At 35.3% G+C, this 17,450-nt stretch overlaps 1 protein-coding gene across 3 annotated transcripts in view; it reads right to left on the bottom strand.

Moving 5' to 3' along the window:
- CARPB (Carbonic anhydrase-related protein B) overlaps positions 1-17,450 on the bottom strand; it is a 1,001,903-nt gene that overhangs the window by 204,341 nt on the left and 780,112 nt on the right. For all 3 annotated transcript variants that reach the window (XM_074181445.1, XM_074181443.1, XM_074181444.1), the window contains exon 4: positions 8,084-8,220. In XM_074181445.1, the coding sequence (XP_074037546.1) occupies positions 8,084-8,220 (137 nt within the window). The remainder of the gene's footprint in view (positions 1-8,083; positions 8,221-17,450) is intronic.

The raw sequence follows: 17,450 nt of genomic DNA, 5'->3' as shown, positions 1-17,450 counted from the left end.
GGATCCAAAATTGCCAGAATGAACCTTCATAAGAAAATACATGGGGTTTTGATCTAGAAGCCCTGCTGCCTATATACTAACCCGAAACCGGCTGATAATGAAGTAACACAAAAATAAACAAGTCATCAATTACAAATATTAGATAACATTACCACTGGTTGTTGGACACAGCCTTTAATGAAACTTCAGTTTCATTGATTTCAGGAAACCGTCTTTCAAGAAATTTGTTGAATCAATTTCTTGTTGCTTCAGTTTCACCTTTCACTTTTGATCACCATTAAATGATGAGGGCTAAGGTTGAGGTAAATTCAACTCCCCTCTATCCAACTACATCAACATGATGAACGGAATACATCCCCATCACTGTTACTTCCAAGATCTCCAACATCAATGATTGTGAAACAACCACTAGCATCAGCACATGCCATAAGTTGAACCTTTAAAATCAAAATTAGTCGAGCCAGAGTTATCTATTTCAACATGCTTTCCACCAATAGCACCGCTGTAGTTGGGCAGGCTCCAAAGTTATTGATAGCTTTATGCGATGTACTTACACATATTCTCATCAAAAACTAGCATATACAGTGGTTGTGTAGTCAGTGTCCTTCTTTGTTATTAGGTGGATTCACAAGTTCTAACTAGCGATAGAAAAGTTGCTTCAACATCGGAAAAAAATCCTTAGAATAATCAAGATCTCGACTTATTTTGAGAGCTACAACAAAACAGATATGCTGCCGATACCTGATCAATAGGTAAACCCAGTACTTGCATTTTTTTTTCTTATTTCTCAGCCACCACCACAACCCAAGCACATCTTCGTCAGAATTCATCACGAAACTGATGGAAAACGGTTGCATCGGTTGTGCACCGCGCCTTACTTGAATACGTTATGGATTTTTGTCAAGTATCAGCCAATTTCATCGAGTCGATGTAAATTTCTATATTCATTTGTCTTGGTGCTCAGGTTTCAAAGTTGGTTTTTTTTGCAGAAAGCATATTATTGAATGAGTTTTGTTTGAACAATTATTAGTAGCGAAAGCCTGAATGATAGATATTTCGCTCACATTGAGAAGTCTGATACACTTGGAACCACCCCAATCGTTGAAGAACTCAAATAAAATCGGAGATCTTCCTAAACTCCACCAAGAATCAAAATATTCAGCAGTTTCGTTAGGTCTAAATTTTGATGTCAGGCAGCGGAGTCCCAGACTGATCGGAAACATACTCTAGAAAAAAATGTATCAATAAATGATTTCACTATCGTATGAGATCTCTGACTGGACTATATCGTGATATTATCATCATGGTCATTTGTGAACTGCTTTCCACTACTCCACAACGGTTTTGACATTTCATCGAATGGTTTTTCCATTATTCTCAATTATTCACATGAAACACGGACATTATGGAAACGGTATTGATTCCACTGGTACCTTTATGTGGCGAAACGAGTGATTAAGCTTGAAGTATCATGTGGTTATCTGTGTTCATTTCGATATCGACCATTATTCCAATGAAAAAAACCAATTTCATCCTGTATATATAGAATAAGTGCCAATAAACATTTCCTGAATAATTCCTGAATGACTAATAGAGCTTTGAGAGGTGTATTGTTGTTTTCTTTCATATTTTCATTTGTTTCTCTATTTATATAGATCTGAATGAAATGTCAGTTTTTGAAAACACTAATATAGACTTCGATGAGGCTTTTGTAAAGGCAGAAAGTATAATTTTGAATGAACTTCCACTCTTTATGGTTCTAAAAAAAATTAAGTTGTGATAAATGATTTCATATAGGTGTGAAGAGGGCAAACTTATAGTTCACATGTAGTTCATATTCTTTCCACAAAGAAAACTCTGTTGTTCATCTGTACCTGTCGTCAACTCGAAAGAGTATGTTTATAAAAACGAATAATTTTTGGGGGATTCCCATAATTTTTGTATAAAGCGCAGAAAGCCACAACTTCTTTCTACCTTATTGTATTCAACAGTTTTTTTTAAATGAGAGATTTCAATACATAGTTTTCAAAATGTTTCGGTGGCAAACCTATGGTTTCGTTTTCAGAATTGAAAAACAAATTGTAAAAATATTTTTTTTAATTCAAACTTACAGTTCATTGTATGATTTTCACTATAATCATACAATAAATACATACAATAATGATACAATTAACTGTATTAATGACATTCAATATGGATTTTCATCAAGTAACGGATAGTTTTATTCAATTTTTTAAATTCGCCTCGTATTCAATCTTCTTTCACAAAGATAATTTTCTTTGATGACAATTTTTTTTTCATAGTTTTTTTCACGGTATTATTAGGAAACTTATAGTTTCCGGCATAGATTCAAACTAAAAATTCTGTTGAATAATTAGGAGTGTTTGGTGCCCCAGCAATAGACGCTTCTATAGAAAGTATTCGACGAATTGAGAAGAAGCGGAACAATTTGGAAAGATCCATTCAACACATTCTCAACTAACCTTTAATGTACTTGTGATGCACAGTTTGGAACCATCGGTGTAGTAATGAATATAACTGGAGTTTTTCCCCCAACACCAAACCGTTATTTCAACACCTCGACACGTGTTTCGATCACTGAGATCAAACTGATCTTCCTCTTGAAGGTGATCCTTGGTGATCGAAACACGTGTCGAGGTATTAAAATACCGGTTTGGGGTTGGTAAAAAACTCCAGTAATATTTTTCAACCTTTAGTGGACAGAGGATATCCAAAAAACTCCATACTGGTCTCGACGACAGGCCGTGACAGCGTATGTCCTTATGTTTCAGTTTGACTGTTTAGAAGATAGTAGATATGCTTGAATCGGATCAGTTTCGGAAAATTTTGAGAATGATGTCATAGATTGGGAATGTACAGAACCACCCAAAAACAACCGCTCCAAGGCTCATGAGGTGATATTGCCGGATTATAGAATAATCCAACCTGTATCTAGTTACAAGCGTCTGTAGAATTTTTATATGGGAGTGGAAATCGAATTTATACTGATACTATGAGGAGAATGATAAACATGTCGATCAGAAAGCCGATGAATACGAATACTTCAGAGGAGACTCTCGGTACGTTTAATACAAAAAGACACTTTTTCAAGATGTATTTCCAGTAGGCATGAAAACATTTTATGACATCCCAAATCAAACAGTAGCGATTTACTCTTTCAGTAACTACATAGGAAGTCAAGTGCTTTCCAGCTATTCTAATTGTTTCCGGTTTAAACAAAAACCACCAAAAAAGAATTGATGAAATTCTAAAGAAAAGCAACATGATGCGCCGCAATCGATTCATGCAAATGATGAGATTCACACATTGAACAGATGATACGCGACTTCATGAAACACACATTCCTTAAAGGAAGAGAAAACTACTTCCGAAACATAATGTACCAATCAGATACTTCACACATTGATTATTATAATAATATTAATAATAAACGTCTTCATTACTACAATCACAATTTTTTACAGTACCTATATATGAAGTTATAGCAGAAGTTAAATTTCCACAGCTATGCAAATAACTGCACAACTGTCCTTCCACTTAACCTAAAAAAAGTATCTGCATGTGAGTTAAAGTGGCCCAGTATTAACAGAGTATATAAAGGAATAATGATCAGTAACGGGCGATGTAGCTAGGGAATTTTATGATACAAAATTAAGCAAACAATCATTGATCCTGGGTCAGTCGAATAAAAAAAATGATAGAAGAAGAAAATCAAATAAAAAAGCGAAATGGTGAAAGGTTATTGACTTTGAAGAACATATGATTTCAAACTTAGAGGGTTTAGGAATAAAATTGAATACTTGCGATATCCGGTAACTGAAATAGCATTTATATAGCTGGATTATGAAAATGGAAGGTGATGAAGTGTCTCTGATCTCGATGTTATTATTATGAACATCAGTTCGTAACATCACTTGTTTGTGTAAGTACGAAGGAACTTTATATGAGAGAATCTCATGATAGAGACAAACATACCGTGAAGTTGCTGGATTCCATCCAGAAAAGAGCCATCCGCCATCAGTTACAACTTTGATAGTCTGGAACATCGAAGAAAGGTTGGAGATTTGTGTCTCGCGGGAAGTGTTCAAGTGACTTGGCACATTTGATTCCACCAAGAGCTGTACATATCAGAAATACGTGATGTACTGTGGCTCCTCATCGTTTTGAGGTTCAACTCAGTACACCTCGAACTCCACTGTTTAAGAACTCTTTCATCTGGAGAATTGCGTTTATGTGTAATAAATTTCCAGAGAACGTTTTTATAATCCAATGTGAATCGCAACTTTCGCACAGGCACCGCTCTGAGAGCGCCTCAAGGATTTTCCTGTAGTGCTTGTATTTTGTCCTTAGAAAAAAGGACATTTTCCATAATGAAATTATGATTGAATACTATATGAATGACATAGATGTAAGCAATATATTCATGAAAAACCAATTTCATTTGGTTATAAGATGTGAATGAATTCAGAATAGAATACTTGATCAATTGCAATCAAGAAAGTCAAAAACATTTGTGAAAGCCAATTGCTTTCGAGACATATCGATGAAATGCTTGAAAAAAGTCAAATCTCTATTATTCCAATAATTCCTTTACCTAAACGAACATATTATACTATTATTGAAATGGTCAGATGAAAAAGTTATAGTTACACGCTGGATGGATAATCCTGTATACTACCGTAAGTATTGTATTAGAAAATGCAGTGAATTCATTAAAAGAACCATTCAAATCAATGCAAATGTAACGGCATGAAGAGGTGGTGACCTATTGACAGTTGTACGTATACAAAATATTTGGATTTCATACAGAATAAGTCATCCTTATATGAGTCTGTTGAAGTTTCGGCAATAAATAGCCTCAGTGAGTGTGTGTATACTTGTCGCAGTAGCATTGCTGGCAAGTCATCATCAGAAACGCAATTTTGACACATAAAAACAGATATTTTTCGATACATTCCTCATGAGCCCAGTTTTTACACTAGTACATTGAGAATACTATTCTCCACAAACTGTATTAGTTGATTCGCTCTCGTAAATATTTATCTTAGCACCTGACTCTGTGACTATTTTCTTCAATATTTCTGTTTTTTTTTGTATTCTTCTTCTAATTGGTCTATGTTAGGTGTGTCGGTCCAAATTGCAGTTCGGCCACGTTTGCGTCCTTTCCTATTACCCACTGGCTTCTCTGCTTTTGGTTCAAAACATAAATCTTGTGGTGAAAAATAGGTTCTGCAATCTCCTGATGGTCCGGGTGAATTTGTTTTATCTAATGGGTAACTATACCCAAGCATGAAAAAGAAGTATTCAAACGATCTTTCTCTTATAATATAGCGACTTTCGGCGATGTCCTGGATGTACCTAATTTTTCGTTGTCTTGTGATGCATTTAAATTTAGGTATAAACGAGTTCTATTTAGTCAACAATAGTTTGTTGCCTATATCAGTGGATTATGTATGAAATCCTACTCAACAATCATAGTTGTTAACATAATATTTGGTTAGAGTTCGAAAATGTATAGTTTACTTTTCTTATCGTGTATATGTATTTATTGGTTTCTCAAGGGGGCTGTGGAAGAATTGGCTGCAGAGTCTAACTGCTCTCCTTTTATTTACCTGCATTTGATACTTTTGTTTTGTAAAGTTATTTTGTATTATTTTTATGTACTGGTAAATAATAAATGTATTATTATTATTATTATTAATGGAATATTATCTTTAGGACTTAATTTTGAAGGTCAATTAAAAATCATGGTCGAGTTTTTGAAGAAGCTTCATAGGTCGCATCATGTTTCGGTAAAGAAATGATTTCATTCGCATTATCTTGACCTTCAGCGCGCCTTTTGAATGGATTCAGTAATTTCTGGATTTGGCCTATCAGTCACAGCGGCTGGAAGGAATTCATCGTCACCAAAAATATGTTTGTAAAAATTCCGCTGACCCTAAAACCGGATTGTATATTGGGGGTTACAGGTGAAGGTAATGCTTTTCTATCAATGCTAGGAATGTCGTAGATCGTCATTGTTTATCCTGAATGATTTTTCATCCAAGAATCAATTGCACTGTTGATGAACTCCTTCAGCGTTTCATACACTGATCGGTTTAATGGTTACAATTTATGCGAATAATAAGGAGGTAAAAAAATGACTGTTACAAAACTTTTTGCATAAACTGATGCCGTTGAAGGAGAGATGAGACTCGTGGTTATCTAGGATGAGTAAGACTGGTTTTTCTTTTGAGGATCATGCGTGTTTGATGAAATGCTGCAAATATATATATATATATATATATATATATATATATATATATATATGTATATATATATATATATATATATATATATATGTAAAACTCATTTTCGAATATCCACCCCGATGGATTTGCTGCTCCGATACAATCAGGTGAGCCATTGTTCGCGAAATGGTCTCTATGATTTTTTTGAGGTGAAAGAAAAATCGGTGGAATTAAATTTTCGCTGGCGCTTATGGCAAAACAAAACGTGACCAAGGTTCCTCTCTCCACAGATGTGACATAACCAGCTTGTTTTACACCCTTTCTAGCTATTACTTAGTGGGGCTTTTGAACGGTAGTTATGCCCATCTCATCAATATTGTAAATATCCTGTAGTTCGAATTTGTAACAATCCAAAACTTCTTCTAGAAGCGAAAAAAAAGCATTGAAAATTATTACTCCGCTGAGGCTTGTTGCCTCAGTAGTCGTGAGAGATAAGCCGTATGCCGTTTTAAAAATCCTGTGAGCCAGTCGGGAGAAGCCAATTGATTTTTGATCAAATTTTCACTGACCTCCGTATTATGTTCAACTGAGAACTCATAAGCTATACTCCTTACTTCTTTCGTCGATAGCCCAAAATATAACTTGGATTGTTGAATGAAATACTCAGCTAAATCGTTCTCCATATTATTTGGCAGAACCTGTCGATTTCGTCTGTATCCTACTTCAAGAGGTGCTTGGTTGTTTCCTGAAGAAAGAAAACGTAATTATCAGGCGGGGAAATGAAAAAAAAATAACTCGCCGTGAAAGTTTCTCTTTCGCTTGCATATACGATTAATTTTTAACTGATTTATTATAACCTCAACTGATGCTTTTTCGAAAACGTCCAAAGGCGTTTTTCTCTATCTATTTTTTGTTCATACGTCCTCATTATATTTCTGAAAATCATATAAGCATTACTTTTAAAATACTGTAACAAATACGGAACATATGCGGGACAGACTGTGACAGTCACAACTTACCCCAAGTTGAATGTCACAACCAACCTCAAGACGACATCTTTGTTTTTTTAACTTCTTCTTGCCAAAACAACATTGGAATTGAAAAAAATACGGAAGAAACAAGAATCCACATATCTTAATGATTACTTTTCCATAGGAAAAAGAGTTTCAAAAATTGATCTCTTATCGTCTCAAAATATTTCAAATACCTACCAGTGATTACTGATCAGAAATATTTTTTAAGAGTTATAAACGCATGTAAGTATATAAAACTACATAATAACGTAATGTATTCCTCCAATTGTTTTCACATCTACTATTTTTTTCCTCAGTTTCATTTTATTCGATATATATTTAAAAATCTGTTTAAAATCTGTTTTTCCGACAACCCTCAGTGGTCGAAACTTGTGCGAGCTGAGGACTAACGAGATCTTACCTTTCAACGTGTGATTCCTAACAACGAATAATTTTTTAGCAAACTTTTCAGTTTGCTGGTATAGATTGGATTCACCTTGTATCCATATCGTGATGAGCGTCTATCAAATTTTAACTACAAATGGAGTGAACGGTTACGTATCATTAAAGAACAGTTTCTACTCTGCGAACTGTCATGTATGAGACGAAATATTAATTGAATAATGACCGCTTTCTCCGGACTAATATCCTAATCTCATCTATCCGTATCATCGCATGGGCCATGAAAGGCGGCGTAATACGACATTTATACGGTTGTGCGATAATCTGAGTAATCGTCACTGCGAGACGTACGTAAGCACATGTAGGGGGAATAGCTATATGAGATATAAGCCGTAAGCTTCTTACGCTGTCACTTACCCTGTGTTTATCGATGTGCAGGGGTCGCAGGTTGGGATCGAAGAGCAGCTTACTCGGTTCCAGATTAACGGGAGACTGTCTTCGGCCCTTGTTGCACAATGACCACTCGGGATTTATAAGGCCCCAGAAGGCCGGTCCTGAAACAATAATGAGACGTTTAGTTGATGGGAATTATGGTAATCGAGTACGTGGATAATTTGACAAGATCTACATCTTTTGTATATGACGAATGATGTTACACACTGGAAGAATGACAAGTTTGATTTACGTGTTGAGTACAAGATTTATAATTGTTCATATTTGAACAATTTTCTAACCATGACGTGTTCAACTACATAGTAACTTTCTTCAGTTGAATTGGTACATTTACTTATTTTATTTCATTCTGTCCAGTGAAAAAACTCACCTTTCATTCATTTGACGCCAGTAAACTGAACATTACGATACCAGTTACCATAATAAAACTGTTGGTTTCTAGAAGCAATGACATATTAGTTTCGACTTTTGACCAATTTTCACTCAAAAACAATAATTTAACATTTATTGTTATCAGTTTCACTGATTATAAGTAACCAAGGACTAGATTTCAATGTCTACAGGAAATAATTCAGTTCTCTCAGATTCATTTCTGATATCTCACATCATTGTTCACAAGACCAAATGGCTTGTCGAATCATTTTCATGTATAGCACTCCAGATTCCTGATAGATCGTTTTCTGCATCTTTTTTACATCTTTGCATATCTTGATGAGGATCTAGAAGTGATTTCGAATTGAAAACCCAGGCATCGGTTTTCTCCGAACCGGAGACAATTCCGCTTTCTGCCCCGATAAGTTGGTTGGGGGTTCAAATGGACACCAATATAACTTATGACAATCATGTCGCTAGAATTGCAAAGGATACTTCTCAAAAGCTTGTAGCACTGTTCCAGACCAGAAAATTGTACAAACCTTAACAACTTTCGATGCTTTGTGAAGCATGAGTATTTTCCTCATGTATGGAGCTCCTCCCCTAATCATACCCTGAAGCTACTGGATTCGATCCAGAAAAAAACCATTCGCCTGATTGGATACACGAACATAACTTGCAACGTTGATAGTCTGTGTAACATCGAAGAAAAGTTGGAGATGTGTACTCTTTATAGATACTTTCACGAGTGGTGTTCAAGTGACTTGGCACATGTGAATCCACCAAGAGCGGTACATGTCAGAAATACGCGACGGACTGTGACTGCTCAATGTTTTAAGGTTCAACTCAGTACACGTCAAATTTCACTGCATGAAAACTCTTTCATTCAGAGAACTGCGTTTATGTGAAATGGACTTCCTGAGATTTTCTCTCAAATAAATTCCACACGGGCACCGTTCTATTACATGTCTACTGGAAAAATGCTAGTAGAACTCTCAGATATATATCATACATTCCTGATAGCTCACACGATTGTCTACAACACAAAATGACAATATTGTATTTTCTTGTTCATATACTCGTTATATGTTACCTTTGAGTAAAGGAAGGTGACGTAGCTAAGAGCGCGCGAATATACGATGATTCCCCGTTACTCGAGAAGCAGCGAGAATAATGCAACCGATTTCGACAGAACTTCGGGAAATTTATACGACATTCGATTGCGATTATTTAACGAGGATATCGACACACACAAGTGAAAGATACAGTGCGGTACGCGAAGTGATCTAGTAAGGCGATAGACATTCAAATAATAGTTGTATTTGAAGTGGAATGAAGTCAAGTTTGATTATTCAGTGTAGTCAATTATTGGTGAACCCACGGGAAAAAACGTAACATTATCAAGCTAAGCAACTGCTTTTCTTAAAATATAGTAGATGAGTTACTTAAGAAAAGTAAATTCAAAAAAGTCTTCATATATATCTTTGACTTTTCAAAGTTCATTGTCTTTCTTGTGTTTCCGTATGAATATGGTCGTATTTTCAAACAGTTGAATGTAAAAGTAGCCTTCGAATCTTCTTGCTCACTTCAACAAATGTTAGGTTATCCTGAAGGCAAGATGTTGTAAAATAAAAAGTGTCACTTATCCGATTTCGTAGACCAGATAGATCTAGTGTCGCTCAACACACTTAGTAGGACAGCCAGAGAATTAATGAAAACTGTCTGGAAAACTGTTGAAATCGGTGAATGACACTAAAACATTCATGAATAGTAAAGTGTGGCATGAGGACTATAAACAGTGACAAAGGTTTCATTCCAACCAGCCCATTGTTGACCTTCTTATGATTAAGTCTGTTGAAATTGGCGGGAACATTTCCTGCAAACTTTTACTGAAAATTATTGATGTGTGTCCGAAAGTGAAAATCTATCCTGTTTAAGAGTAAGTTACAGTGTTTTCATCTCTTGAATTCGTCAACTTGGCTGGTGAAACGTGCGTCGAGCAGAGTATTGCAGTTCTGGTGTTTAGAAAAGAGATTGTTTTGGATTTGTTTCATGCCAGTTTTATCTCTTATCGTAGTACTCGGTCATATTCCGTTAAGCAACTTGTACTATAATAAGTCACCTAGTGGCATTATAACGTAAAACACTATTCAAATGCACTTTATGCATATTACAGGCCCAATTATGGATTAATAATTATAGATAAACTGGCAAAATACACTTCAATAATTGATGAATAACGACCAATATCAAGTAAGGAAATGAATTTCTATAAACAATAAGTGGTTTAAGGGTGAGTGATCAATTTTTTTTGGTCGAATGATTGTGTCGTCAAATGGTTTACAGGAGTTGAACCTGTTGAATTGCCTACATAAATTTACTCCAACCGATTGAGCAGAGTGTGATCACATGTCATCGTATACTCCAAGTAATTGTCAGTTTCAGCAATTATTTGCATGCACATTTGTGTTACGAATCCAGCAGTAAGTATCAAATGTTAATGGTGAATTTTACATATAATAAATCATAACAGTCAGAGTGTGCATAGGTAGTGTTGACTTGGAGAATATTTTTCAATGTATCGAAGTATGAGCTATATGATATCTAAAGTACTTCTATTGAACGAAAATTCAAATCACTGTTGAATAAGCTACTGTGTTAGCGAAACATGTAGTGATATATTTCTCAAATAAAGTTTGTGGAGATCAAATCGTAAAGTGTAGTTTCAGGCCCCAAACTCATACTTAATTTTTTTGAGTATATCTCACGAACATTTATGTTTTTCATAGTCCTGAAGTGAAAAGTATGTTTCAGCCTTATGCCTTCAGTTATAGGTGGTATATGTGAAAATATCGTTGGGATTGGTGATTTGACTGAAGTTTTTGTACGTTGTACAAAAAAATTCGACAGCAAGATAGGAAACCCATCGACACGTGTTTCGATCACCAAGTGATCATCTTCAGGAAGAAGATCAGTTTGACTTTCCTCTAGGATGGAATTTGGTAGCTGTATTGAAGAGAGTATCAGCAATAGGAAAAATTTTTCAAACAATGTTGATTGAAAAAACCATATAATCATCATTTCAAAACCCCTCACCTGTACTTTTCACAAAAATTTGAATTGTTATGAAGGGACTTTAACTACAACTACTTAGTATAAAAACAATTCATTTCTCTATTGTCAAGCAGTCATCCAAATCGAACACTGTAATCGAACACTCGAGAATCGAGTGGTCGAATACTCGAAATTCATGTTGGCTGGACTGAATTTCTGTTTCCGCCACGTGGGAAGAAATCTTAGGAAAATAACTCTCTCTGGGTCGAGTTTTCAAACTAGTAACATCTCTTTCTTGTGCAAGTGAAACTGTTCGCTTCGTCAAAGCCACGTGGCGCTTTCATATTTTGTGTTTTGTTAGTAATAGTGTTTTGATGTTAATAAATTTCATAATTGATAAACGTCGTGTGTTAATTAATACATTCACCTATCACAGTCCCGACAGTTACTCACATATTTCAATGAAGCTTCTGAAGTAATATTTCATTTGATGACACAACATACGATTGTCAAGTAACAGTTGACATTTAGACTTCACGTTTCTTGGATTGTTGATGTTGCCATGGCTAGTTCAGAACAAGCGCATTTTTGAAAGCTGGATTTCAATACGTTGAAACAAACTTTGAATGAACAAAAAAGAGTACCAAAAAAATATTGCCTTTATCGTGTGCTGGGTGAGTCTCTGGTTTGAATACATTCTGAGTCAATATACACCATTTTATTCGCATTTCAACTGAAGTCACAAGGATAAATTTCACTTTCAATGCAAATTATTGCAGAACATAAAAAATATCCTCACAAAACCGTTTTGCGCTCAGAAATAACTATTGAACAATTTTGGTGTGTTCGAAAAGTTAACAATAATAAGAAATATGACTAAGTCTTTTAGTACACTTTTATTTTCTAGGTATCTGATCATAATGCATTTTTGAAAAGCGAGTGCTTTATTTGCGCATAATTCAAATTTCAGAATTATAGTTTTTGATTAATCATGGTCATGTAGTGATAACATATATTATGTATTATCGACTAACGCACTTTCGATGAATGAGTTTTATTATGAAAAAACAAAAATGCCGGCCACTGAGTGATTTCATAATTGATGTGTATATGCAATTCTACTGCAATTCAACATTATATAATAGCACTGTATCAAACCTCATTAAAGATGCAACTCGCTCCATCCCTGTTGCTTTTATTCCTCTGCAATCATGACATATCTATTTTAGTTCGAACTGCATAGTGCATTTTCGAATCAATTAAAACTTTCTGGAGTCCGGCTCGTGGAAATCGATAGTCGACAAACGAACAAATCTGCTGAGTTGTTAGACGTCCATCGAATAGCTGATAATGTGCATTGAGGCGCACAAATATTGACTTTAATTAGACCGCGAGAACGGCAGCTGAGGAAAAATCGGATTAACCGCTAAGGTCAGCAGAGTTAACCACAAACCGGTGATAGGCGGCTTGCCGCTTGCTTTCGGATTTTACGAATTTGCCGTAATAATCATGTTAACTCGATGCAGCGAGACGAATAATAGAGATCACTTGGGTGTGATTTTATATATCGAATTAATCTTTCTATTTGGAGTATTCAACTATTACGATGAGCAAGCGTGGTCTAAACAATGGAACGATAAAAACACGACAGGGAGAATTAAAAAGCTACGCAGATGACTTAGTGATTCTAGCAAAGAGAAGAAACAATGGAAAACATGTTGAATGAAGTGATTACAGAGAAATATCAATATCTTGGAATCACAATGGGGGGTAGTGAAATGAAGATGAAAAAGAAAATTATAAAATGTACAAGTAAATAGAAAACTATTGAAAAGTATGAAAATCTCAAGTAACTCTGAGATGAAAATTCATAGAAAAATAATGAGACCGTCAATAATGTATGCAGCAGAGATAATATCAATGACTGAGATAGATGAAGAAGACATAAGAGTGGTAGGAAGAAGAATACTGCGAACAGTGATGACTAATTAAAGTCGATATAAATGAACACAGAAGAACGATAAACAGAGAAATTGTGGAGAAACGTGAAAAGGATATATTCTTAGGAATCAAGAAACAAAGAACCAAACGGCAGGGACACAAATGAAGAATGGAAGAAAATAATGTAGTGAAAATGATGAGGATCGAGAACCAGCGGGGAAAATATAAGAGAAAGAACTAGATTTAGCTGGTCAAAAGAGGTGAAAGAAGACCTGAAAAAGACCGGTGTCGGAAATTGGAGACAAATAGCAATGAATAGGAAATACTTGAGGAAGATATATGTAAAGGTGAGGTTACCTAGACAATCATAGAAGTTTATCCACCGTAGCCAACAGTGCAATCCCTAAATGGGATGAATAGACCGTATCTGGCAATCAATGCATGAATTCAGTCGGATTACTCGATTTTCATGGAGATCTTAGAAATTATCCATTCACAAATTGCTACGAAATCATTAGAGATGTGGAGGCCAAAGGTGTGTGGTCCCTGAGTTAATATTCGTCATTATCAATCGTTAGCGAAAACGTGTCTATATTTATAGACACGCCAGAATGGTCTATCATAGAGCAAAACACGACTTGCGATTTGTGAAACAATTCAGTGGAAATCTCACAATGTAAGAGTTTTTTGAATAATTCAAACAGAGTTTTTGTGACTGTAGTCAAATTAATTTCAGATTTGTCTCATTCGATTATTGATTAAACAAATATTATTATCAATGACATGAATCGATTCAAATATTGCTGACCTTCCATATATTCTTGACGATGAAAATTAACCATTGAAGCAATATATATAAAAATGTAGCGATTCATCTTGGATTTGATTCGCTGGAGATTTAATTCATTTTCAATAACGTTCTCAGGAAGTTTATTCCACATGAACGCTGTTCTCAAAATAAAAGGGTTCCTGAACAATGGAGTTCGAGATGTACTGAGTTGAACCTCAAAACGATGAGCAGCCACAGTCCGTCGTGTATTTCTGATATGTACAGCTCTTGGTGTAATCAAATGTGCTGAGTCACTTAAACACCTCCTGTGGAAGTATCTATAGAAGAGACACAAATCTCCAACCTTTCTTCGATGTTCCAGACTATCAAGGTTGCAAGTGATATTCGCGTCTCCAATCAGGCGAATGGCGAATGCATGAGAACAATACTCCAAAGAAGGTCTGATCCAGGCTTTTTAAAGCATCAAAAGTTGCTGCTGTGCGTACAGTTTTTTGATTCTTAATAGTGTTCCAAGCTTTTGAGAAGCAGTCTTTGTAATTTCATCGACAGGATTGTGGAAAAACATATTGGTGTCCATTCTAACCCCCAACAAACTTATCGAAGCAGAAAGCGAAATTGTCTGTCATCATAACACAAAAATGTGTGTATTTTTGTTTTCAGAAGTTCAAATAGGTTCTGACAAGTTATTGGGAACGATACTATTCAATCGGAATTCTCGAGAAGTACAATTAGAAGATGCCAGATTGCCGTGTTATGCAATTCAATTTCCAAAGGACGTTTTCTTCCGTGTGAAAAAGAAACTGCAAGAACCTAGTATTGAAGTTCTACATGTGGAGACGTTATTTTGAACTCATGTTCCCTCTTCATTTTTCAAAGCTTCCAATTTTTTTGTATATAGATGGAGAAATAGAAACTGAAAAACTTCTGTCTCAAATTATTCATTTTCAGTTGCAACCATGACTGAGATCATATTAAACAACTACTTTTCTATATTTATTTTTTTGATGAAATCAATATTTTTTAATATTGAATAACATTCGTTCTTTGACTAAAAAATTCGATCCAAATTCATGTTCAAAAGTTTTTGAATGGGTTCCTCGCATAACATGGTAACTTGTGTAGTGAATATGGAATTCCAAATTGATGAAACAGTAGTGTGTGAAAAAATCATTCGAAGATCAGGATCTTGATGGAATAACAAGTTTACAAGAGGAATAAATAATCACAGCATTATCAAGTGATTGTACGAAGAAATAATATTTTCTGGCTCCACGCAAGAAAATGAACTGCCGAAGTGATTACCACTTTTAACAGCTAAAGCCAACATGGAATTATATAGTCGCTCATCATCGATAAAACGTATGAGTAACTTGGAATCTCGTTGTGTAACGTTGATATGTTTTAATAGTTCAGAAACATACAGTTTTCGAAATAGAGGCCTTCCTGAAAGCTTGAATAACATGAGGTTCTCTACGATAAGGTTCTCTGACGATGAAAAACGACAGTAAGTAGAAAACATCTATTATCAGAAAAAGTACTCGCACGATACCCAATACTCCAACAATCACCAATAAACAGAAATGGGTTGGCATATTGGATTAAAAAATCACAGTAATGAACAGGGCCATACCACGTAGAATCTTCAAGAGAATAGTTATTTTGAAAAAGATGGCAGAAACATACGGTAAGAAACATACATATGGTAAGAAAGTCATCACAATCTATGCTAGTTTTCCTGCACAGTAAAAAGTATTTCTTTTAAAGAAGATCATAGGTTAATTTGAAATTTTTACCTCTATCGGAGAATCTATTACTTCATGCCAACAGCGCCATGTTCCACAAGAGTATCACACTGTTTTCAAGGAATAAATAAAATTTCTTGGCCTTTCAACGACATCATTCGTTTGATAATATTATTGCAAAGATAAAATATTTTGAATCAAGAAAATATATGAATTTCACTAGTTCGGACTTCCATTATCTTCTATATAAAATGATTTGAAATCCCTGAAACAACAAAAAAGACGATTTAAAAATGAATAGCTGAAAATAACAATTATATTAAGCAAAATAAACCTGGAATGAAATAATAGTGAAATAAAATACAAGGAAAATAGAACAATTGAACAAAAATTAATAAAAATAAAGAAATGAAAAACGAAAATAACAATAAAAAGTTGAGAAATTCCAAGTCACGTTAGTTCACGACGTAAGTGGCTCCCTTGAATTTTCTCCTAAACCAATGTTCCTCTCTGTGCAAGATCTCAGCTTGGGACCACTCGATGTTGTGTTGATGGGTCCAAACATGGTCTGCTATTCCTGATTTGCAGAGCCTGGCAAGGAAGAGAAGCCGTCACAATCAGTGCTTGTCCTTTTCTACATCAGAGGATTATCGGAGAGAATAAGAAGGATTGGTTCCAAGTATAACATCAGAACCTGCTTCAGATCCGGTAACACTATCCGTAGCAGCCTCACGAAAACCAGGTCACCAAACGCGGACTGCGATTCCAAGAATTGCATTTACCGGATACCCTGTGAGTGCGGAAAATCCTATATTGGTGAAACTAAGAGGCCTTCGAATGTTCGCATTGCCGAGCACAAGAAACATACACAGCGAGGGGATATCAGCAAATCAGGAATAGCAGACCATGTTTGGACCCATCGACACAACATCGAGTGGTCCCGAGCTGAGATCTTGCACAGAGAGGAACATTGGTTTGGGAGAAAATTCAAGGAAGCCGCTTACATGTTGTCCAACAACGTATTCAGCCAAGCCAGCGTAGAAATACGCAACATATGGAAACCCATCATTAAGCGAAAAATGGCCAACTCCCGCCAAACGGTCATCTCTCACGGAACCAGTGAAGCGGAAAATAGAAAGCGGGGATAAGTGAAAGTACTCGAACGACCTATAAATAGTCATCTCTCGGAGGAATCAGTCCAGTCATCTCCCGAAGACGATTGTAGATACTAAAAATCGAAACGTCGTGAACTAACGTGACTTGGAATCTCTCAACTTTTTATTTTTCTTTTCTTTTTTCATTTCTTCATTTTTATTTATTTTTGTTCATTTGTTCTATTTTACTTGTATTTCATTTCACTACTATTTCATTTCAGGTTCATTTTGCTCAATATAATTGTTATTTTCAGCTATTCATTTTTAATTCTTCTTTT

The sequence above is a fragment of the Leptinotarsa decemlineata genome, unplaced genomic scaffold (assembly GCF_025532065.1).
Source record: "Leptinotarsa decemlineata unplaced genomic scaffold, Ldec_3_MD MMD2_tig00026314_RagTag_RagTag, whole genome shotgun sequence".
NCBI classification, from domain to species: Eukaryota; Metazoa; Arthropoda; class Insecta; order Coleoptera; family Chrysomelidae; genus Leptinotarsa; species Leptinotarsa decemlineata.
The sequence above is the reverse complement of the archived record's forward strand: the minus strand, read 5'-3'. Positions and strand labels throughout refer to the sequence as shown.